Source organism: Nicotiana sylvestris, chromosome 9 (assembly GCF_000393655.2).
Source record: "Nicotiana sylvestris chromosome 9, ASM39365v2, whole genome shotgun sequence".
Lineage (NCBI taxonomy): Eukaryota > Viridiplantae > Streptophyta > Magnoliopsida > Solanales > Solanaceae > Nicotiana > Nicotiana sylvestris.
This window is the reverse complement of record NC_091065.1, coordinates 117,128,179-117,152,568: the sequence shown is the minus strand read 5'-3', so window position 1 is coordinate 117,152,568 and position 24,390 is coordinate 117,128,179. Positions and strand designations below refer to the sequence as shown.

General features: G+C 35.0%; 1 protein-coding gene across 1 annotated transcript; it reads left to right on the top strand.

Annotated features, from left to right (window-relative positions):
* Positions 1-11,656: 11,656 nt before the first annotated feature.
* On the top strand, positions 11,657-17,759 carry LOC104221963 (uncharacterized). Its single transcript, XM_009773124.2, has 3 exons — positions 11,657-12,349; positions 16,041-16,226; positions 17,285-17,759. The coding sequence occupies exons 1-3, from the start codon at positions 11,747-11,749 to the stop codon at positions 17,576-17,578; spliced, it is 1,083 nt and encodes a 360-aa protein (XP_009771426.1). The 5' UTR covers positions 11,657-11,746; the 3' UTR covers positions 17,579-17,759.
* The last annotated feature ends 6,631 nt before the right edge of the window (positions 17,760-24,390 follow it).

The window sequence follows — 24,390 nt, the reverse complement described above, 5'->3', positions numbered from 1 at the left end:
ATACCACTGGACCTTCCGCCGTTCCTCCACCACCCGAAAATCGTCTCACGGTGGCAGACCATCTCCAAATCCCCTCAAACTTCAACCACACAATCTCCATTACCCCCTCATTCATAGCCCGCCATTGATTTCTCCAAAAGACCACTCATTTTCTCCGAATTAGGGATCTAAGAATAAAAATCCAAACTTTATGTTCTTTGTTCGATTTTTCTTGACCTAGCCCTCCATTCATAGTGAAACCTGTTTGAACCCCCCACTTTCATCGTGAAGAATCAATTCACTCATAAATTTAACCCACCCTTCTAAGTTTGGTCGGATTTTGGGCATTTAAACCTTTGAATGTCCAAATTTCTTTGAACCTCTGCCTCATCTTTTCTTTGGCATGTGTTGGGAATTGTTGCATGAAGCACTAGCTGTGGAAGAGAGTCCAGCCAGTGTTCATGTTACAATTCTCACCATTTGGCCGAGATTCTTGCCTGCCGGACTTCGAGTTGATTCGTCACTGTTTCTCAGGGATATCAAAGCTTTGTTCGATTCAATTGGTATACATCTCCCCCTGTTTTCATAACCCTTCATATGTTAACAATTTTTGTCTAAACGTTGTTTTTGTTTGGTTCATGATTGATTCATCAGTGGTAATATCTCAATAATTAGATGTAATTGCATTTGTTAATGTATAGTCTTTTGAATGCATCGTTAATCTATTTTTCCAGTTAGTCAGAATTTTGTTTGCTTAAGTTTTCACATAACTGTTTTATTTTTGGTGTGGGTTCAGATTTGGGTCTATTAGTGCAAAAGCCCAAGTAAAATATTGGGCATGCGGTTTAAGTGGCCCAGAGGTCCAATATCACTTAGAGTAAATGTCAGAATATTAAGTTAGGGGGTAATTACAAGGGTACTAAGGGTTTCAATTTGGATAGGGATTGAGAGAATCTTATCCTAACAAAAGGGAAGCTTCTAGATGAGGGCTCACAAGGATCATTTTAGGAAGAAAATGGGAAAGTTCTATTGGGCAGGGGTGCAAGTGAATTAAATAAAAGGTTTAAGGGTTGTATTTGAGTTAAGAAAATCAGATCTGGTTGTCCTAAATTCCCTTTATAAAAGACCCCTTTTCCAATGATCGTGGTAGAAGAAAAAAAGGAGGAGGAGAGGAAAACATAGACAAACGACTGAGAACTAAAATTTCTCTTCAAAAGAGTGTTCTTAAGAAAATCTCGAGCTTTTTTTAGTCTTAAAGTGTTTTGCTGGTTCTCAGAAGTTAGAGCAGAAATTATGGGTTTATTGATTGTTGATTTTGCTAAGATGAACCAAGAATTTTAGATTTCATTTGTTCTTCTTGCTATATTGCTTTGTTGGCTGAGATATTGAAGTTGTTTCTCCTAGTAATGTTGCTGTTTTATTTCTACTGTTGGTTGAGATGCAACTAGTGAAGTTCAGATATCTCTTAGTTTTTCTTGTTGTGGTTTCTCTGCTAAAGGTGTGTTTATCCACCCTATTAGTTTTATTTGAACTATAAATGAAGTTGGATTGTTTATGTTATACTCTTGCATTGTTCTTGGAATTTTCAGCCTATTTAAAGTCTTAAATCTGTTTTAGTTTTTTTCATCTTTGTTAATTTGTGCAATGGTTGGAGTGTTAAGACAATGAAAATGGTCTATTGATATCTAATAGTTGATATAACATGCTATTTGAATGTCATGTTGTCTTTTCCTTTTCTTTTATTTCTTCCAGAAATGTTGCTATTCTTGTTCGATTTATGAGTAGCATGAGGCATCAGTTATTAAATGTCTTTTACTTTTAAGGTTGAAGTTGTTGTTTAGATCATGCAGACTTGGCAGTAGTCTAAACAGAAGCTCTACTATAGTGTTCTGTATATGAAATATGTAGATTTGTGCTAATTAGAGGATGTGAAAGTTGTTTGCTACTGATTACCTAGCTGTAGTTTGCAGATCTGACCATTAGTTGGTTATATTGGTAAGCTCTAAAGCTAAGGAAGAGATTTAAAGTCACTGGGAAAGGAGTTTTGAGCTGAAGATTTTATCAGATCATGCATAGTTTAGTTGTTATTGTAAATGATTTTTGTATACATTAGAAAGCATTAATTATTAAGAATTGTGATTGAAATGGCCAGAACTATAAATGCCAGAGTTTAGGTAGTCTTCTTTTGAAGTTTTGAATGCCAGCGATTTTCTTTTCTGTGTATTTGATGTGTTGGATTTCTGTTTCGCATGGAAAACTCTGTATCTAAGCAGGTGTATTAGTTTATTTTCAAGGTGAGTGTCCATGTAATTGTTTGCAATGGAGGCCATAATTTTTTTTTTTTGAGTTACATAAAATTGGAATTCAAGTCCAGCTCACTTGTATTTTGCACATAGCTTGTTGAGATTTGAATATGTATTAAATGACAGACACTGTTTTTCCCCTTCCCCTCACCTAATATTTCATTAATTGATTATCTGTTTCTTTTACTTGTATACACCCATCCAAATGTTCCTACAATGAACAACCTTTCTAAAATAATTAAAATTCAGTATATCTACTCAATGCATATCTTTAATTAGTAGCCTTACTTTGAATTTCAAGTTAGTTTTAAGAAGTAAATGTGAACATTCATAGTCCGCTTTAGGCACGAACTTGACAAATGTCGGTTTTAACTAATGAATTACTAGTAGTTCAGTACAATCTTTTGAAATAAATTGAGGCGCGCAATCCACAAATAAATTTCATAATCTATGGCCCTCACATTAATACCAAAACTAGTGTGAAAAATACTTGGAACATTCATAACTAGTGTAGAAAACACTTTGAACATTTGTAGTTTGCTTTAGGCGTGTTTATAATAAAATTATCATAGCTACGGGTACGGTTCCCGTGACATAGTTGTGATACATAATTTTCGAATTCGGGGATACATTTATGTGACTCAGACACAACATCTAATAACATTAATAAATTAAACATGTTATAGATCGTGGGTATGGTTCTCGTGACATGATTCGTAATGTGTATCAAGCAAACAAGTGTACGACAATCGTAACTTGTTCCAGAATAATTCCCAAAATAGTTAAAAGTGGTTATAAAGTTAAAATGCACAATAGTTTTAAAACGTGTAGTAAATCAGATAATATGCCAATTATTAATAGTTAAGCGACCGTGCTCGAACTACGAAACCCGGGAATGCCTAACACCTTCTCCTGGGTTAACAAAATTCCTTACTTAGAATTTATAGTTTCGCAGACTTTTAAATAAAGTCAAAATTCTCCTCGATTTGGGATTTAAAATAAACTGGTGACTTGGGACACCAAATAAACTATTCCAAGTGGCGACTCTGAAAGAAATAAATAATCTCATTTCGATTTATGTCACTTAAATTGGAAAAACTCCCTTATATCCCCTCTTGGGTGTAAAAAGGAGGTGTGACACATATCAGCTACAGAGATCCGGAGTTTCTTGGGTTTGGCGGGTTACTACCGTCGGTTTGTAGAGGAGTTTTCATCTATAGCAGCCTCGATGACCAGGTTAACCCAGAGGGGTGCCTAGTTCAGGTGGTCGGACGAGTGTGAGGTGAGCTTTTAGAAGCTCAAGACAGCTTTGATTATGGCATCGGTGTTGGTGTTGCCCACAGGTTCAGGGCCATATACAGTTTATTGTGATGCATCTCGTATTGGGCTTAGTGCGGTATTGATGCAGAATGGCAAGGTTATTGCATATGCTTCGCGGCAGTTGAAGATTCATGAGAAGAATTATCCAATTTATGATTTGGAGCTAGCAGCTATTGTTCATGCGCTGAAGATTTGGAGGCATTATTTATATAGCGTGTCATGTGAGGTGTTCACGGATCATAAGAGTTTGCAGTATTTGTTCAAGCAAAAGGATCTCAATTTGAGGTAGAGAAGGTGGTTGGAGCTATTAAAAGACTATGATATCACCATCTTGTATCACCCCGGAAAGGCCAATGTGGTGGCCGATGCTTTGAGTCGGAAGTCAGCCAGTATAGGCAGCCTTGCGTATATTCCAGTCTGTGAGAGACCGCTTGCTTTGGGTGTTCAGGGTTTAGCCAATCAGTTCGTGAGATTTGATGTTTCTGAACCCAGTCGTGTTTTAGATTGCATAGTCACTCGGTCTTCATTAATTAAGCGTATTATAGATCGGCAGTATGATGATCCTCACTTGCTTGTCCATAGGGACACAGTGCCAAGAAGGTTATAGTTGGAGATGATGGAGTTTTGAGAATGCAGGGTCGTGTTTGTGTGTTTAATGTGGATGGACTTCGTGAGTTGATTCTAGAGGAGGCCCATAGCTCCCGGTACTCTATTCATCCGGGCGCCGCTAAGATGTATCAGGATTTGTGGTAGCATGATTGGTGGAGGAGGATGAAGAAGGATATTGTTGCACATGTAGCTTGGTGTTTGAATTGTCAGTAGGTAAAGTACGAGCATTAGAGACCTGGTGGTTTGCTTCAAAAGATTGAGATTCCTGAGTAGAAGTGGGAGCGTATCACTATAGACTTTGTTGTTGGACTCCCCCGGACTCATAGAAAGTTTGACGCATTATGGGTTATTGTGGATAGGCTGACTAAGTCAGTGCATTTCATTCATGTGGCAGTTTCCTATTCTTCGGAGCGGTTGGCAGAGATCTATATCCATGAGATTGTTCATCTTCATGGTGTGCCCGTGTCTATCATTTCTGATCGAGGTACGCAGCTTACCTCGCATTTCTGGAGGGCAATACAGCGTGAGTTGGGTACGCGGGTCGAGTTGAGCACATCATTTCATCCTCAAACGAACGGACAGTCCGAGCGTACTATTCAGATTTCGGACGATATGCTCCGAGCATGTATTATTGACTTTGGAGGTTATTGGGATCAGTTCTTAGCGTTAGCGAAGTTTGCCTACAACAAACCAATCGAGCATCCAGATGGCTCCCTATGAGGAATTATATGGTAGACGGTATTGATCACCGGTCGGGTGGTTTGAGCCGGGGGAGACTCGATTGTTGGGTACAGATTTAGTACAGGATGCCTTGGACAAGGTTAAGATCATTCAATATAGGCTTCGTACAGCTCAGTTCAGGCAAAAGATGATCGTAAGGTTCGTGATATAGCATTCATGGTCGGAGAGCGAGTGTTGCTTTGGGTGTCGCACATGAAGGGCATGATGAGATTTGGGAAGAAGGTCAAGCTAAGCCCTAGGTTCATCGGACCTTTTGAGATCCTTGATTGTGTGGGAGAGGCGGCTTACAGACTTGCGTTGCCACCGAATTTATCAGTTGTGCATCTAGTATTTCATGTGTCCATGCTTCGGAAGTATCATGGCGATCTATCCCACGTGTTAGACTTCAGCACTGTCTAGTTGGACAAAGATTTGACCGATGAGGAAGAGCCGGTAGCTATTCTAGACCGGCTGGTTCGTCAGTAATCGAAGAGTTATCCGTCGGTTCATGTGGAGTGGAAAGGTCAGCTACCTGGGAGTCCGAGTCTAATATGCGGAGCTGATATCCCCATTTTTTCATCGACTCAGGTACTTTTCTATGTTCGTTCTAGGACGAACGATTGTTTTGGAGGTGGAGAATATGATGACCCAAAAGGTCATATTTTGTTATAGAATCCGTTTTCATGTTCCGAGGCCTTGGAAACATCCTTTTATCTCTCCTCAATTTGCGTACGCAGTCCGGGCACGATACCGGAAAGCTTTTGTGTGAAAAAATTAAGAAATAATGATTTTTAGCTTAAAAGATGATTTTAGTTGACTTTGGCCAATATTTTAGGTAAACGGATCCAGACCCGTGTTTCGACGGTCCCGGGAGGTCCATAGTAAAATATAGGACTTGGGCGTATGCCCGGAATTGAATTCCGAGGTCCCTAACCCGAGAAATGAATTTTTGAAGAAAATTATTTATTGGAAAATAAAAGAATTTTAGAAATAGAAATGGTGTGTGACCTCGTTGGTATCAGACCCGTATTTTAGTTCCAGAGCCCGGTACAGGTTTGATATAACATCTAAGTCGTGTATGTGAAATTTGGTGAAAAACGAAGGTAATTTGATGTAATTCGGATCTTAGGTTGAAACGTTAGAAATTTTAAACTACCTTGAGAATTTCATGAGTTTTGGTGTTAAATTCATTGTTTAAGATGTTATTTTGGCGATTTGATCGCACGATCAAGTCCGTATAATTGTTTAGACTTGTGTGCACGTTTGGTTTAGAGTCCCAAGGGCTCGGGTGAGTTTTGGATAGGCCACGGGGTTGTTTTGGACTTAGGAAAAATATTGTTCGTATGCTTCAGCTGTTGCAGGCCTCTAATCTTGCAATTGCGAGATCAGGCTTCACAATTACGAGTTTCACATGCTTGGCAATTGCGAGCCTTTCATCGCAAATGTGATCCAAAGGCTGGGCCAGTATGTTTGTATTTGCGTACATTCCTTCGCATTTGCGAAGTCAACAGGGAGGGTCAACATTCGCAATTGCGTCAAATTGTTCGCAATTGCGACAGTAGCAGACATGCAGCAAGTTCGCATTTGTGAAACCAGTCTCGCATTTGCAAGCTTCGTAATTGCGAAGCTCATATCGCAAATGCGACATATGCAACTGATCCAAAAATAACTTAGACGAAACTTTGAACTCATTTCTCAAATTTTCAAACCCTAAACCTCCCTAGGCGATTTTCCAAAGATCCAAACTTCTCCAAATCATAGGTAAGTGATTTCTAACTCAACTCTTTCAATCTATTTCATCTTTTTGCAAGATTTCACCACAAAATCTAGGGATTTTCATGGAAAATTGGGTGTTTTTGGGTGAAATTTGGGAATTTCGAAATTCAGGGAATTAGATGTCAAATTGAGGTCGGATTCCAAAACCAATTGCATATCCGAGCTCAGAGATGAATGGGTAATCGAGTTTTGGTGCGAACCTCGGGCTTTGACCAAACGGGCCCGGGGTCAATTTTTTGACTTTTTGGGGAAAATGTTGGGAGATCTTTGATTATGCATTGGAATTGGTTTCCTTAGCGTTTATTGATGTTATTAAGTTAATTATAGCTAGATACAAGTGAATTGGTGGTGGAATCGAGAGGTAAAGCGGTGATTGAGCTTTGAAATACCCGTTGGCTTGAGGTAAGTCTTTAGTCTAACCTTGACTTGAGGGAATAGGAATTCCTGACTTATTTGCTAAGTGAAATTCTATGTGTGTGGCGTATAAGTGTGGTGACGAGTACCTATGCGCCACCAAATTACCATTTTTAGCTGTTTCCCTTCCCTATTTCCTATTATACTATTTCTTGTCTTAATTGCTACTTGCTCATAACTGTTTTCATGTCTTAATTGCTACTTGTTCATAAATATTTCCATGCCTAATTGCTTCATATTAACTATTGTTCTCTTTATTGAAGTATTTAATTATTTCATGGTTTCTCTTTATTACTCTGTTGGTTTATATTGGTTTATTGGTGCCTTATGGTACACCTTGGTTGGTCTCACTGAGTAGTTTACACTGGTGAAGTTTCATAATCGTAGTGATATTCCATTGTGTGGATTGAGGTATAAGTGTTGTGGAGGATTTGAGTTAGCTTGTGAAACACTTGTCTTTATTTTTGTGATTGGTGCTGATATATATATATTGGTATCAGGTTGCACGCCACAACAGGAGGAATAAGGGTGAATGTGATTGTCTAGTGGGATCGGGTTGCACGCCGCAACAAGGAGTAACAAGGGTGGACAGGTGGGATCGGGTTGCGCGTCGCAACAGGAGGAATAAGGGTGATATGTGATGAGGAGTAATAACAGTGGACTGGTGGGATCGAGTTGCAAGACGCACAAGGAGTAATAAAGGTGAATATTGATACTGTTATTGTTGATATGTTGGGATTGGGATGCACGCCGCATCAGTTGTTGTTTTAGCATTCATTTCTGTTGAAGTTCATTACTGAGATGTGGAAACTCCCTTAAGGATTGGTTATAGCTGAATGCTAGTAGAACAGTTGGGTTCCGGACTTATTTAATGCCAATTATTGCTTTATTACATTCTGTATTTTTTTTTTCTTTAGTATAAACTGTTACATGTTATATATGTTATATGCCCCGCCGTAGCCTCGTCACTACTTCATCGAGGTTAGGCTCAGCACTTACCAGTACATGAGGTCGGTTGTACTGATACTGCACTCTGCACTTCTTGTACAGATTTTGGAGCTAGTGGTTGATCGAGAGGTTGGTTGTTGTTGCTGCGTTCCGGAGACCCAAAGTATTCCTGTAGGCATCCGCAGGCCCTGGCGTCCTCTTCTATCCTATTTCATCTATGTTTTATCTACTTTCGAGACAGATGTAAACTTCTTGTTCAAACCATTATTTGTAGTACTCGTAGAATGTTCCTGAGTTGTGACACCAGTTCTGGGTGGATTTTATTTCGGCTTTCGTCATTAGCTTAAAGATAATCTTTTAAACCGTGTTCTTCCGCATTTATTCCCGCTGATTTACTTTTGTAAAATTTTAATTATCTAAAGATAAAGGAAAAAGTGAAATATTCTGTAATGTTGGCTTGCCTAGCAGGTTCAATGTTAGGTACCATCACGATCCCGATGATGAAAAATTCGGATCGTGACATTAAGTGAATCGAGAGGGTTTGAACAAAACATCTACAATAAACGTTAACCGTCGATGTGGAGCACATACCCTTGTATTATATGAAATGTTTAATACTGGGTAAATCACAAATAACAGACACATCCTCGTCCCAATTGTATTTTACGACTTATACATTCTAGTACAATTGATAATGAGCATTATTATTTTCTTAAAAAAAGGGATTTGTAAAGTTCCTTTTCTTTATTTTTGTATAAATAAACGAAAATGAATGTAAAATGCACAAGATAAATATCTTACATTTTTTTTAATAATATATAGGTGGGTTGAATGATTTCTTTGTAATAAAGCAAGATCCAATGCCATCCTTTGCTTTATATTTTTGGATGGTCTCATAATCAACTCTAATCATAGCAACCATTAGAAATCTTGCAGGTCAATTCATTTACTGCCTTCAAAAACAAGAAAGATCTATTTTTACTATTTCTTATTAATATTACATGCACCTCCCCCCTTTCCATAAATCTAGAATTATAGCAAATTATAGAGAAATCAAGTGTTTTATGGCCAGTAGTTTTTTCAATTTGGGAAAATATGAAATATGTCTGCGCTCTGCTGCAAACACTGATGAGTAATAGCTCCAAATTATTGATAGTTTCGTATTTTCTTGTTCTTTTTATCATTCTTTATTAAAAATAATATAATAACAATAATAGTAACAAAACATGTAAAATAAAATAAAATATATAGTAAGCTTGCATCTAAAAAGTGCAAGGATACATTTTCACTCGACTCTTCTCCTTTTTCTTTACCCCAGAGACAAACAAAAAATAAAAAATAAAAAATAAAAGAACAAAACAAAAGGTCTGTTGGGGCTCAATGCTAAACGTGAGACATGGAAAATAAATAAATTGGAAAGGAAGCATACCGTTAGATGCTGAAAAAGCGTGCTTAGATTGTCATCATTCCCTCGGACATAAAAAGGGGAAACAATTCGGTGTAAAGCATACAATATAATAGTATAGTCTATTTATAGGCACTAGAGGTTAATTAAATCAATTTAATTATGACAGACAGGGGCCCTTCCGTAATTTTCGGCAAAGCATCGTAACAATGGGATTACCAGCTGCATATAATGGAGGTGGCTTACACTAGTAGCTCGATTAATCTTAATTACTACAATTTACAGGAAGAATTTAGTTTACACAATATCAAAAATAAATTTATTTTTAAAATTTTATTGAAAAGCTTATACTAATGGTTAGAATAGCAAATTTCTTCCTGTTTTTATTGAAAATTGATGTCGTGAAACCTTCTCATAGCGATCAAGATTATTGATAATTTTTGGACACTATTAGTTATTTTTAATCCCTGCTGACTATCAAGAAAGTCATTTCACTTTTAGAAAAACATGAAAGAAATCTTATAGTTTAAGGAAATAATAGAGGGTTATGACTTTTTTGAAGAATATTTTACTCTGCACATGCAAGTCGATGTTTTTCTTCACTATTCTATTTTCATAAAAGACGAAACCCACTTATACAAACTAAAAATTATTTAAAGAGTAACACCACTTATACAAAATTCGATTCTTACATTAATAATTTGATCAAAATATAAAAAGGTACGTAACGAAAAAAATAGAAGTAAAATGTAATGTGAAGGAGATACTATTTGACAAATGAATCATTAGTTTTTTCAGCATGTGTGTTAAATGATTAATTGCCATTTTTGCTTTAATGAAATTTCAAAATTGTAACGAGTTTAAGCACCGTATAAGTAAATATTTTACTTTTACCTCCAATGAACGGGGAGGATGAGCTACAATGGGCTACACTATATATGGTAGGGGTAGGAGTGATAAGTGTTTGTCCAAATTTTCTTATTATAATTGGTTTTCCTATCTTATGAAGGAAAGGATAACATATTTATCATAGTTGGATTTTTCTTTTCTTAGAAGTAAAATATAATGCTTCCATATTTAGCTAGTCCTTTTTCTAATAGGAAAAAGTTTGGAGTTCTATAAATTGAAGTTCTGTTATTCTCATTCACCAAAATATTGAGATTCTAATTACATATTTACAAATATTTAGGCACATTATCCAAGAGATCCATTACAGAGGTTCAATAGTTACCCACAGTAGTTTGGTTTTTGAGTAGCTTTTGTTTGTTTGGCTTGTTGCTTCTTTTGAGCTATGACTGACTGTTGGGACATGATGTCCAACAAGCAGTTTTTTGTGTATTGTATATATGTTTCAATTGGTAATAAAGTTAATTAATTACCAAAAAAAAAAAATCTGAACTTAATGTGACATATTTATAATCTGGTAACATATATATACTGCTATATTATTTTAATTTACTACAATAGAATAAATATTATAATATACTTAAAAACTGATCATGAATATATATTCCAGTATATACAGTTAATTATGAAATTAATTAATAATGATAAGTAAAAGAATTAGTCTGACCTATCTCTTTCGAATTAACTACTATTTCCCAATTCTACTTTGAGATACAGAAGTTTTTTCGGAAAAAAAAATTATTTTTGAAAAGTGGCCAAACTAATGCAAATGAACAGTCTACCTTAACCTTGCTACCATTTCCCCTTGCCAAAAAATATCCAAAGATTAAGAGGGAGCAGTCTTTTTCTTGAAGACACCAAATTTTGGTTATTTTCCACAAAAAGACAACAATATTTAAAATAAGTAAAATTGTAACCCAGTCCTTCCTCATTATCACATCACTCTTTTTTATTTGGTACGTGACGTTTTCAATTTGATGTTTTTTTTAAAGTTAAATTTCAACTACCACTTAGGAGTAATAATATTTTTCCGGTATTACTTATGTAATACACAATTATGATTACAAAATCCACTTAAATAATACAAAAACGAAAAAGGATTGAGAAGTAAAAGAATTTAAGTTTTAAAAAATAAATAATTTAAAAAGCATTGAGTTTCACAATGTGATATATGGCTTGCAGCCTCTCAGGGTAATGATGGCTCAAGTAATTAAAGCTAAGCCAACCTCAAAAGCAACGTCTCTTTATAATTTGCATTTTTCTTGTTTTAAAATACCCTCCAGACACACTTTCACTCGTCACTGAAATCATACTCCCCTCTCTTCTTCTTCTTCATCTCCTTCTCTCCTATTTCATCTCAAAAACAATGGCTAACTACAGGATGGATTCAGAGGAGGAAGCCTTGTTTCGAAATTCTCCTTATACACTTTATTTCGTCCAAAGTCCATCTACTATCTCGCATGCAAATAGCGGAGAACTCACTCGACATAGTAATAACAACAACAAAAATAATAATAGTAACGAGTTTTCAGTATGTCATTCCCCAATCCCTCAACCCGAAGTCGGTCCATTGGCTCTCTCTCGATACTCGTCTCGTGGATCTAATCACTCGTTCTCACATCACGAGAAGAAGATATCGTGCGACTCGCTTCAGAGCCATGAAACAGGAATTAATGATGAGAACGTTGAGATTGATCATGAGAAACGTTGCGGTGCAAAATTATTGCTACATGGGAAAAGTGGTAATAGTGTTGAAGAGGGGAATGAATATGAATATGAATATGAATATGAAGAGGAGGATTATTATTATGGGAAAGGAAATTGGAAGAGGTTTTTTTCTTTGGGATATTCGAATTCGACACCGTGGATTGTTTTGCAAGTAACTTGGAGGCTTATTGTGAGTATGATAATTGCTTTGGTTGTTTTCTACATTGCCACAAAGCCCCCTCCACCTAAGGTTTCTCTTGAGGTAACAATCTTCTTTCATATTTCTTTTAAGCTTATTTATTTCAACATTACTTATTACTATTTGTTTTTTCCATTATATTGAAGCGCATTCTTATTCCTTTTTTGTCATTTATTGATTATTTTATCATTACTATATTCCTTCATTGCTAGTCGAAAGGCAGACATGATCTATGAGACATTCTTTCTAGAGTTCCAAATTATAATATGGCGTGGGATTTGGTTTTAGATTACATTTAAAAAAACCTTTTATCAAAAAAAAATATGGAAGAAAATCGTGCGTTTCAATTTTTTTGGAGAACTTTTGTGTTCTATTCCTGATAACCTACATTTGGATTGATCGTTTGTTTGGAGAAGACATTTTTGTTGATTTTTGATAGGACCTAGATGATCCTAATTAAAATATACCAGTATAAGAATAAGAATTTTGTTGGATTACCACATTATTTGAATTATGGAAAAACCATTGACATATGGTTTTATTGAAAAGGGAAAACTTTTCAAGTTGAAAAGACATAAGATTTCTTGTAAATGCATTAAAAAGACCAAGGTATCAAGTTAGCGTTTTTGACTGAAAGCCCATTTAGTAAAGATAGGTCGGAGAAAGTATGAAGGGCCCTAACTCGATATAAACTCCACATGAGGCCCATTGAGGAAGTTCAACTCAAGGCCCACTGGGCATGATAATGCTGGGTCGACCAAACAATTGCAGAAATATGACACTTTTTGGAATGGTATTTAACTTTTGACACATGCTTGCTCCGTGGGCAACTTCAAGGTTAAAAATTAAAACTTACCATAGGGCAAGCGAGGGGAAAACATTCGGCCTATGGAGTAAGCAAGAACAAAAATTAGAGCCAAAATTTCGGGAAAAGAAAAAGAAGGAAATTAGAGACAAATATTTAGTTACTGAATATTTCTAATTGGGTAGCTAGGAAGAGGTAAAATACTATTTATCTATTTATCTTAAAGAACTATAGTAGTGAAAAAGCTATTTCCATCCCAATTTAGCTATCCCGTTAACAACCTAAAAATTGCATGGGGCCCCTATTTAATCGCCCCCATTTTAACTTATACTTATTTTTTTTTAAACTTTTAACTCATACTCACTTTTTAAATAATTTCAGCCCCCTTTCTCCTCCTCGTTGCAACTTGCTTTGCAACTCTCTCGAATCATATACAGGAGAATCTCATCTAAGAACCTTAAGACGTTCTTCCCATGCAATGACACTATATAAATGAACACTTTCTTCCTGATCTCTCAGTGCCAGTCTCCTTGTACTATTTTTTTGTTTAACTGGACTCTAACACCCACAGAAAACAGCAAGGATCTGCACAATCTCTTGAATACTTTAGAACATAGAATCTGGCACTTTAAATTTTTTAACCTCTTTTTTCTCCTCTATTTAGCTTCATCTGACCATGAATAACCACAATGTCCAAGTTTGTTCGTACTGCTATAAAGCTGTAGTATTAACATGCCTTGTCATTGTAGTCTTCGTGCCTGGAATTTCAGGTGAATGTACTTGCAACATCAAAGTTGATCAGCCGCGAAACACCAAAAACAATAGTGATTCCCTCAGATACAGACTTCAGCTCGCCAGTTACAAAACAAAAACTCCAGTTACAAAACAAAAACTTCAGATCTAGAGCTGAAGTTTCGCCAGTTACAAAACCAAAACTTCAGCTCTAAACAAAAGCTTCAGCTCTAGAGCTGAAGTTCGCCAGTTACAAAACAAAAACTTCAGCTCTAGAGCTGAAGTTCGCCAGTTACAAAAGAGCTGAAGTTCGCCAGTTACAAAATAAAAACTTCAGTTCTTGAGCTGAACTTCAGGCCTGACTACTAGAATGCTGAAGTTTTGTGTGATTGTCTTTGCTACTTCAGCCCCGTATGCTGAAGTTATGTGAAAAAGCGGGTACGCTTGCAATGTTTTTTGCAAAGCGCGCACAAGTTAAAACGTAACACAAAAAGCGGGTATAGATGCAAATGCCCCGTTAACAACTTGTTTGGATGGTTGTTACCCATTGTATTGTATCGTATTGTTACTTTAAATACAATATTTGTTTTGATTGTTACTTAAATTTTATTGTATCATATCGTTAAATTCGTCGTTATATAATGACGAAATGTGCCACTTTATGTAACAACCGATTTGGTGTGGTCGCATCGTTACCTTGTGTTTTTCTCTCAATCTCATACTTATCTACCAGAGACTATGTTACTGTTTGGAAAATTTCCACTTCATTTGATTTCCTTGTCGTGCGAGATTTTTGATGCCACAATTCTAAACACCTGTCTTCCATTCTCTCCCGAATGGTGAGGACACGTGCTACCGGAGGTGACCAGACACACACCCTTCATTATTATTAAATAATTTTATTTTATCGTTTACCCTACCTTTTTATATAATAATTTTACCCTGTATCATAATTTTTCTTTATAATATTGCAAGTTTATTCTTCATATCGTTGGTACGTGATATCATGAAACGATGACAACGACATAATATATTCAAATATTATATTTATCAAACGATACAATACAATATAATACAATACAGTACGATACGATATATTATGAAACGATATGTAACAATCATCCAAACAAGCTGTAAGGCGTTAAGTTTCGGCATGACAATTCAAGTTAATAAGTTTTGTTTTATTTTTAATTAAAGGTGGAAAACGTTAAGTTCAATTAGACTTTTTAAAATGTTGAGACTTTTTTTTACAGCAAAAGTGAGCATTCACTTTTTGGATATAATAAAAGAAGAGCGGAAAAATGTAAAAATATATTTTACTTCTGTTCCAACTTTCTAATATAGAAAGTAGAACAGCTAATTTAAAAAAATATATATAATTAATAAATCAGAGAATTTATCTCAAATTCAGCATGTCAAAGGACAAAAAGTATATAAATATTTAAGCGCGAGTATATAAATATTTAAGACATTGTATTTCTTTGATATCTTTGATTTATGGGATAATATTCATTTTGGTCGGAAAACATTATATTTCTATATTTGCACATTTTCATTATCTTTAACCTTTAATTTGTGAAAATATAATTATTCACACCCAATGTTTATATCAAACTAATTCTTACTAACACCGCTTTATCTGTATCATATCTGACAAAATTTTATTTACAATTGTGGAATTCATCCTCATTAGCCACTCATCACTTAAAGTATCATTTTATTTATCCTTTTTACTTTTGGCATCGCCATATTTATGCTAGAATACTTATTATGTTTCTATATAATGATTGATGAAGGAAATACATTGTCCTTTTCATTGAATTGCAGTTCTTCAGTATCTTTAGTACATATAATAAGAAATTTTGATGAAGAATAGTGAAGCAAGTTTGACATGTGTATGTGTGTCTGCTATTTTAGTTGTCTAAGCCACAAGTGTGTTGTCTATTCATTTTCTTGCTTTCTTGAGTGGCATACAAGCTTATTTGTCAAACCCGATATTTGATAATTTTAGTGTGAATGAAATAATCTTTCTTCTTTGAATGTCTATCAGATGTCACTACTTTAATTTGCATTAGTGTTATTTTGTAGAGCTTATATCATGTCAATAACAAACAAATATTTCTTAATTAATCTGCTATCACATGTTAAACTACGTATTACATTAATAAAATTTTGCTTTTTTAGTGTATTTTACTTTAATAATTTTTTTTATTGTAGATTGCCGGTGTTCGTGAATTTGGATTAAGAGAGGGAGTGGATGGAACTGGTGTAAATACCAAAATGCTTACATGCAATTATTCCATGAGTTTACAAATAGATAACAAGTCTAAGCTCTTTGGGCTTTACATTCACCCCCCTGCAATGGAAATGTATTTTGGAAGGCTCCCTTTCATATCAGCACAAGTAAGGTTTTATCAATTATGTTTTACCATTTATGTTTTTTTTTACTTCAATTATATGCACCTGCAGTTTAACTAATTAATCAGAAAAAGTAACCAAGTACTTTGATTTTCAGAATGGTCATAAGATTTTTAATTAGCATAAGTTAAAATGAGCTAGAGTCAATAGGTGAATTATAAAATGATGAGTTGGATCAAGATGAGTTAAGAGTAGTTCAACATATAATCTCAAATACTTTTCAGCTTGCTGATTACTTTGTTTTTAGAACTTAGCAATATATATAATTGAGTTGTTAAAAATTATATTGTACTTCTGAAATCATGTGTGTGCCCTTCTCTTTTTTGTTTTTCAACAGAAAGTGCCATATTAGTTGATTTGGGCTAAGAATACAGCCCAAGTTGCCCAACATCTTTGATGGTTGATTAGGCTACACTCATTTTAGTCACTAAATAAATATGTCGCTCAGTTTTTGGGTCAAAATTGACACCAATATATGATCCATACAATACGTCTTAATTAAGAGAACAGCAACATGTTTTTGTTACATCTCTTTTCTTTTTCCTTTTTAACTCGAACAAACTAAAGGGAAGCTGTCAAAAGTTCTTCTCCAACCTTTTAAAAAAGAGATATATTTTGGACTAGAGCTCCTCTTTCATGGGACAAATAAGCAAATTCTAGCAATTTTCTCATGTTCAACAGGTTTATATAAGTTTAACATATGATAATAGATTTAATTAATTATCATTTTTACCCAATTATGATATTTATCCATAAAAATTTACTTGTACTTACTCTATAAGTGATATAATTATGTAAATATTTTTTACACGTGAGAAAACAAAATTTAAACTGTCATTCAAATGTTAAAAAAATACTAAAAGAGGTTATATAATGTTAGAGACGGATTTAAAATTTAAACTATCAATTAAATCTTTAAGGTTTTTAACATTGAACCTATTGTAGTTTTAAAATTATGGGTTCATATTTACTAGTATTTGTAGTCGAAAGTACTGGAATCAGATAAACCCGCCGTAACAACATTGTCACTGTTCCTTTGTTAGGGGGAAGAGCTATATGCAGGGAGCAATGGGCCAACATACTTCAAGCTAAATGTAGGGACAAGGGAGAAGGCAATGTATGGGGCAGGAAGAAATATGCAAGACATGCTCCAATCTGGGAAAGGATTGCCTCTGCTCCTACGCGTGCATCTTAGTTCAACTTTTCATGTTGTTTGGGGTCTTATCAAACCCAAATTTCATCACCAAATCGAGTGCCTCCTTCTTCTTCATAATTCTTATAATAAAAGACATAGGACCCAAGCTTATAACAGCACTTGTACTGTTCTCACTTCTTAATTCAAATTTGAACAGGTTTATGCAAAAAGAAAACAAGGAGAAATTGTTATGGATCAACCGATTTCTCTTAGTTGTTGAGCTAGGTTCGACCTTTAAGTTTCTTAGTCATGCGCTATTTTTGTAAAGGACATTGAAAGATCCATTAATTAGTATACAAAATTATATGTGCTTCTGGCTCAAATTTGCCTTCCAAAATCATGATTGCAAAATCTCTTGATTATGCCCTCGTTATTAGTTTAGGCGGTCATCTCTTACCAAACCTAAATTTTACTGTGATATCATAGGCGATACAGAAGATATTAATAGAGTTTGGTGGTGATCATTAGTGGGGAAAGACATCAGACATGGAATAATGACTTATTTCTAAACGATACATCTAATTAGCGGTGACTGATTTAATTTCTATATATTATTAAGATGATAATGATTTTTAATTAAGAAATAAGTGATGTATATCTGTCTAACAAAGCACCTCTGAAACTCATATGTAGGGGTGTATATGGACCGGATTGGTTCGGGTTTTATCAAAACCAAATCAAACCAACTATATCGGTTTGGATTGGTTCGGTTTTGTCGGATTTTTCGGGTTTTTTTTGTTACTTAAATATTATTTCGATCTTACTTTGTAAAATTTTTGATAAGTAAATATATATTTAGTAAGAATATAAAAAATTGACAAATATATTATCTATTAAAATATTCTTACGAGAGAATTTCTTAGTAACATATAATAGTTATTTTTTTAGTCGTATGACAATAATGTTTCGTTGATGCACACTTTCAAGGTTAACTGAATTTAGTAATTAAACATAAAAATCAATATGATACCTAAATAATAATGATCAAAAGATATAGTAATAATTTAATAGATGTTAACATATGATATGAATATGAAAAAACAAAGAGATTGACGCATTTCAGTAATACTTGATGAGAAAGTAATCATACAACCCATTATTTAAGGTTAATAAATATGTAGCACTTACTATACTATTAAATATTATATCCCGCAAGAGAATCCCAAATATTTCTAGACATTTTTTAAAGAAAATTCTATATAAAAATTATATATTTATATGTCGGTTTGGTTCGGGTTTTTTTATTCAATACCAAACCAAATCAAACCAAAACTAGTCGAATTTTTTAAACGGTTTGATTTGACTTTTCGATTTGATACGATTTTCTGGTTCGGTTTGTACATCCCTACTCATATCATTGGATCACCGCTACGTCCAAAAAATGATGACAAATGATCGGTTGAACAGTACCATTAGTATGCACGAAAATTATCGGCAAGTTATGGACCCTTCTTTGGTAGAAGTAATTCTTTTTGTATAGAATCCATCTTGGTATTCAAGAATGGTTGATAAACCACAACGAAAGAAATTTTACCCTATATGACCAATACTTCGAATCCTGCTTGGACGAAACAGAAGATAGTATCAATCAATAAATAGAAGTATGTCATCTTCAAAACCATTTATTCCCCCAATTAACTTGAGTTTCTTATTTTTGGTAGTTGATATGGGATTAGTAATTTAGCTCAAATTAATCCAACTTTGTGGATGGATTACTCGTCCATTTAGCCTTAAAATAATCACTTCACTCCCCCCCCCCCCTTAAATCCACTCATGTTTGAATTAATAGGTAAGACGAGTTACACATGTTATGGATCGAAATTGACAAAGACATATATAACAGAGGTGCAATGAAATAAGTATAGTCGCTTCAGAATCAATCCCTCGAATATAATTTGGTGTTCATTAGAGATTAACCAACACTTGGAGGGGGTGCAAGGTCTTTTTAGTACCATTATTCATTCCAAAGTACATATGCAAGTTCTCTTATCACTTATCAGGCATGCATTAACAAAAATCAAATGGGACCTATAATTTTATTGAAGAATACATGAACTTATATAATATATTTGAAATGCTATATAGTAAAAGACAAACGGATTAATTAGTGAAGTTGGTTCAAAATTAGGTTAGGCAGCCACCTGTATTTTGCACTCACTAATTTAGTTCTAATGCTCATATTATATGTACTAATTTGGTGACGCGACCAATTAGCTTTACACTAAAACATTTTTCGTGCTCGTGTTTGACACACGCACGAAGCCTAATTTATGCCAGAAATATGCTAGCTAATTAATTTATGTCTAAGATGGCAAAGATAGTGTGAGCCAACTGTAGCGCTTCGTATATTATTTTGTTGGAAGATCAAACATATAACACGAATATGCAATCTGATTTAAAACTTTTTGTGTCTGAGAAGAAGGCAAGCCTCGCGCCGTCGCTTGCTTGCTCGCTCGGCTCGGCTCGGTTTCGGCTTCGGCTTTGAATTTGAAGTATTGCCTAAATTTGAATGCGACAAATCAAAATGTTAAATATGTGTGGAATCTAAGTATGTTAAACATCCAATCAGTTAAAAGGAATTCAAATCCTTTAGACTTAATTCACACAAATATTTGCTACATGAAATCAATACCATCTCGCGGTGGAAAGAAGTATTTCATAAATACTATTAAGATGATAATAATCTTTAATTAGGAAAGAAGTGATGTAGATCTAAAGCAACTCTGGAGCAAATATGGGTGGATCAAAGTCACGTCCAGAAAATGCTTACAATTCGTCTTTTTTAATTAGGAAATTCTCATTATACGAGATCCCTTATGGTTTTAATTTAAACCAAATTTAAAAATAAAAACTTTTAGTAAAAAATATATGATGTTATGCACCTATATAATTTTATATATAATTATATATCCAATCAATTATACATTTCGAAAATCAAATGTCACCTATAATTTTATTGGACACACGAACCTATATAAACTATTGGATACGATTTGCTGTAAAAGACAAGGAATAGTGAAGTTGGATAAAAATCAGGACAACATAAAGCATAACCTTTTTAATCAGCAAATGTCTGTTGCACTCGCTAATTCAATTCTAGTTAATGGCCACGCCCACGTTAAATGTACTTTTGAAAAGCAATTTAGTAGATTTTCACAATATATTTCTGCTATATCCTTATACGTGCTTGTGTATGGCACACGCACAAAGGTTTTTTATGCCAGAAAATATGCTAATTTAAATCTAACATGGACAAAGATAGTGTCACCCAACTGTATTGCTTTACATATTTACTTTTGGAAGGATTATAGTAAACACGAATATGCAATCTGATTCCAAACTTTTTGTGAGTAGTTGAGATGGTCACGCAATTAGTGCAATCAATTTTGTTGTTTTGTGCCATAAGCAAATGAACTTTACCAATCATGCAGCTTCTTCTTCTTTTTATTTGATTTTGTTTCGGAAGTGGGTTTGGTTCAAGTTTAAATTTTTCTCGAACTTTTGAAGAATGACAAGTCACAGTAACCATTAATAAGGCAATAAAAGTAATATGTTGAAGTAAATACAAAAGCTACTTTGGAACTTAGTATACCACGCAACTGTTGAGTCACCTCCAATCACCATTAACAATCACCTTCATCGCCGGTCACCATTACCAGCTACTACTGTTGAGTCCCGAATCGGATGGGGATGGGAGATTCGGTCTTATGGCTGGAACAATTCTCACCTCATGAACTTATTTTGGGATTAAGTTAGACTCAATGTCCATTTCTTTATCGTGGTATGAGAACTGGACCCATCCCAGTTGGCAAGCCTGGGCATGCGAGGGGGTGTTGATGAGTCCCACATGACATTGGAGTGGCGATGGGGAACTTGATCCTTATGTGCATGACTTGAAAAATTCTCAACTCACGAGGTAGCTTTTGGGTTGAGTTAGGAACAAAGTTCATACTGCTTGTATCTCCTCTCACTACTAGAAAACTATCTCCTCTCACTACTAGAAAACTGTCAAAAAACGCCTAGAAAAACCGATCAAAATCGGTCGGAATCGAACAAAAATCAATCGATTTCCGACCGTTTTCAATTCGTCGAAAAAATAATGGTCGCTAATGCGAGGCGACCGAATTCGGTCGGTAATTTTCAACGCACTTCGACCAAATCTGACACAAAATAAATTTACCGACCGAATTTTGTTGGCATTCTTAAAAATAATTTTTAATTATTTTTAAATTAGCGACTGACATCGGTCGGAATCTTAATTATTCATTTTTTTAAAAAAAATTGTTCATTTTTGACCGAAATCGGTCGGTAATATTAAAATATTTAAAATTTAAAATAAAAAATTCAGACCGCAGTCGATCGGTATTATTAAAATATTTAAAATTTAAAATGAAAAATTCCGATCAAAGTCGATCGGTAAATTTAAATTTCTGGGAAATTCAATTGCACATTTTCGACCGACTTCGTTAGGTAGGCGGTCAGTTTTTTGGGTAAATTTTGGAAGAATACAGATGTTTTATAGCTGCACCACATGCTAGCAACCAATCACCTATAATGGCAGCATTACATTGTTGTCATTCAACCGGTAACAACAACAATACCAACAATAATAACAACAATAACAACAACAACAACAATAACAACTATCAAAACTATATTATCAATATTTATAGAGTCTCAAAATACCCAACAACAAAGCGTTTCACAAGTTAAAAGTTCAAACATCATTCAATGAGTGTTTTGTATTGCATCATCTCCATCTCCACTATTAGAAGTTTCATCGTCGACATGGTTTGAAGGATCACGACGAGAAGGATTAGCATCTGGGGAAGACTCACGAGACTGGGAATTGGGAAAGCACCACTAGCAAGAAGATTGGCCAGCTAACCTTGAAGGACATTAAATTGTTGGTCCCTTTTTTTAGCTTAAATTTAAGGGTATCAAATTTTTTATCTCTCTTTTGTTCTCTAGCCTTTGTCTCTTCAAACTCTGGTAACATCTTTGCGATCTTCTTCTCCATAGCCGAGAGAGTCAACCTATCAATTGCCTCGCTCTGGGCAGAAGTCCCTATACCTTGCAATCCAGCCTTGTAGCGCCGATCTCTCTGGAAGGTCGTATGCTATCCCCTTTTTAGGAACACCGACAACATCCAACCATATCTTCTGTGATTATCTTTGTATTCTGATGATTAGGTATGAACCTGCAACATAGCAATTACATTAAATAAACAAGACTAGCTATTATAATTCAACAAAAATAAAGAAGTAATAAATAAATCGTATCCATTGCCTCTGGCCCGATGATCATCCTATGATAACGATCATACCGCATTTCCTCTAGATCATCATCCATCGATAAATCTGAAGCGTGCGTAGAAGGGGAGACATCTGGCTCAGCGCTACTATCCCGAAGACGAAGTCTAGAAATGCTAGGAGACGAACTCCGTAGAGAGAGAGATGGGGTCTCTGATGAAGATGGATGTGATCTAGACCCTTACTGCGATCCAGACCACTGCTGTGATCCGGGTGGCTGAAATATAGATGGATGCGATCCAACTGGTGGTGAATCAAATGGAGCAAATGACGGGCTTATCACCATATGTCCATGTGACTGTTGACTCGGTGGACCCATGTAATTATATGCAGGATTATATGGAGGAAGCGAGGTATAACCCTATGGTGGAAAATGACAAGAATATTGTTGGGTGAGTGAAAGGTAGGTAATCTGATGAGTAGATGAATGTGATGGAAAAGATGTGCGCCTATAAGATTTCTTCTAGCCATCAGAAGCGGAGGGATGCAAGTATGGAGTAGAAGGAAGTGAGGGTGTTGCATTATCCTCATGATAAATATGCCTCTTCTCCTTCATAGACCTACCATGACCCCTACCGGTCAGTTGCATAAATTAAAAAAAAATATTAGAATTCAGAATATAAATATATAAGTTGAGAGCGCTTGAAAAAACTAACATGCTAGTCGTCTTCGAAGTATCCTTCCTCGTCCGAAAATTCTTCCTCTTCACTTATTTCATTTTCATCAGGTGATTCTTCGTCCTCATTTTCTATGATTGTTATTTCATCCATATCAACTTCTTCTAATATGCGTTGAAGATGCTCCAAGTTATTTTCTAACCGATCATCCACCATTTGGTTAACACTTGAGGTATCGTTTTGGTAAGTAACATCCAGCACATTCTAAACTTTTACCCTACCAACACGCTTAGTTTTGATTACAACCAACCAATCGGCCTTATCCCTCCGCAATGGATATGGAGCATAATATACTTGCCTAACTTTTTCTGCAATTATAAAAGGATCATAGCGATCATACTCCCTCTTTTTATTAACCTCAATTATATTATTGCGAGTGTACATTTGTACCTCTTCTAGGTGTTGGGTCAAACCACTTGGATTGGAAAAGTATGATCTTCTTATTTGGCCAACCTGAGTATGATAATTCTAGATAGTCTTTGATCATACCATAATAATCATTTTTCCCATCCTGGTTGCCTTCGCCACCTTTCACACACACCCCATTGTTATTACCTTTTTTATGTACTTGGAGCATTCCTCAGTGTGAAATTTGTAACCATTCATAAAATACTTAGACATAGTTATAACCGTAGGTGCAGGTCCCCAAGATATATCTCTCAAAAATTGATTGACACTGTTGTTTGGATTTTTGACCTACATGCAGTGTTAAATAAATCACAAGTAATCAGGTATATTCACAAGTGACCAAGTATGTATGTTCACATGTGAGAAAGTATGTAAAATGCATTTACACACTCTTTAAACCATGCCTCAAATGTAGAATATACAACATCATGGCCAAATTGACTCACGAAGTCACTAAGCGACACATTGAAAATTTTGTTAGTTTCATCAACCAAATTAAATAGTAGTCCATGTAAATTAATCTTATGTCAACACTTACTTAAGAAAGAGTTGAACTT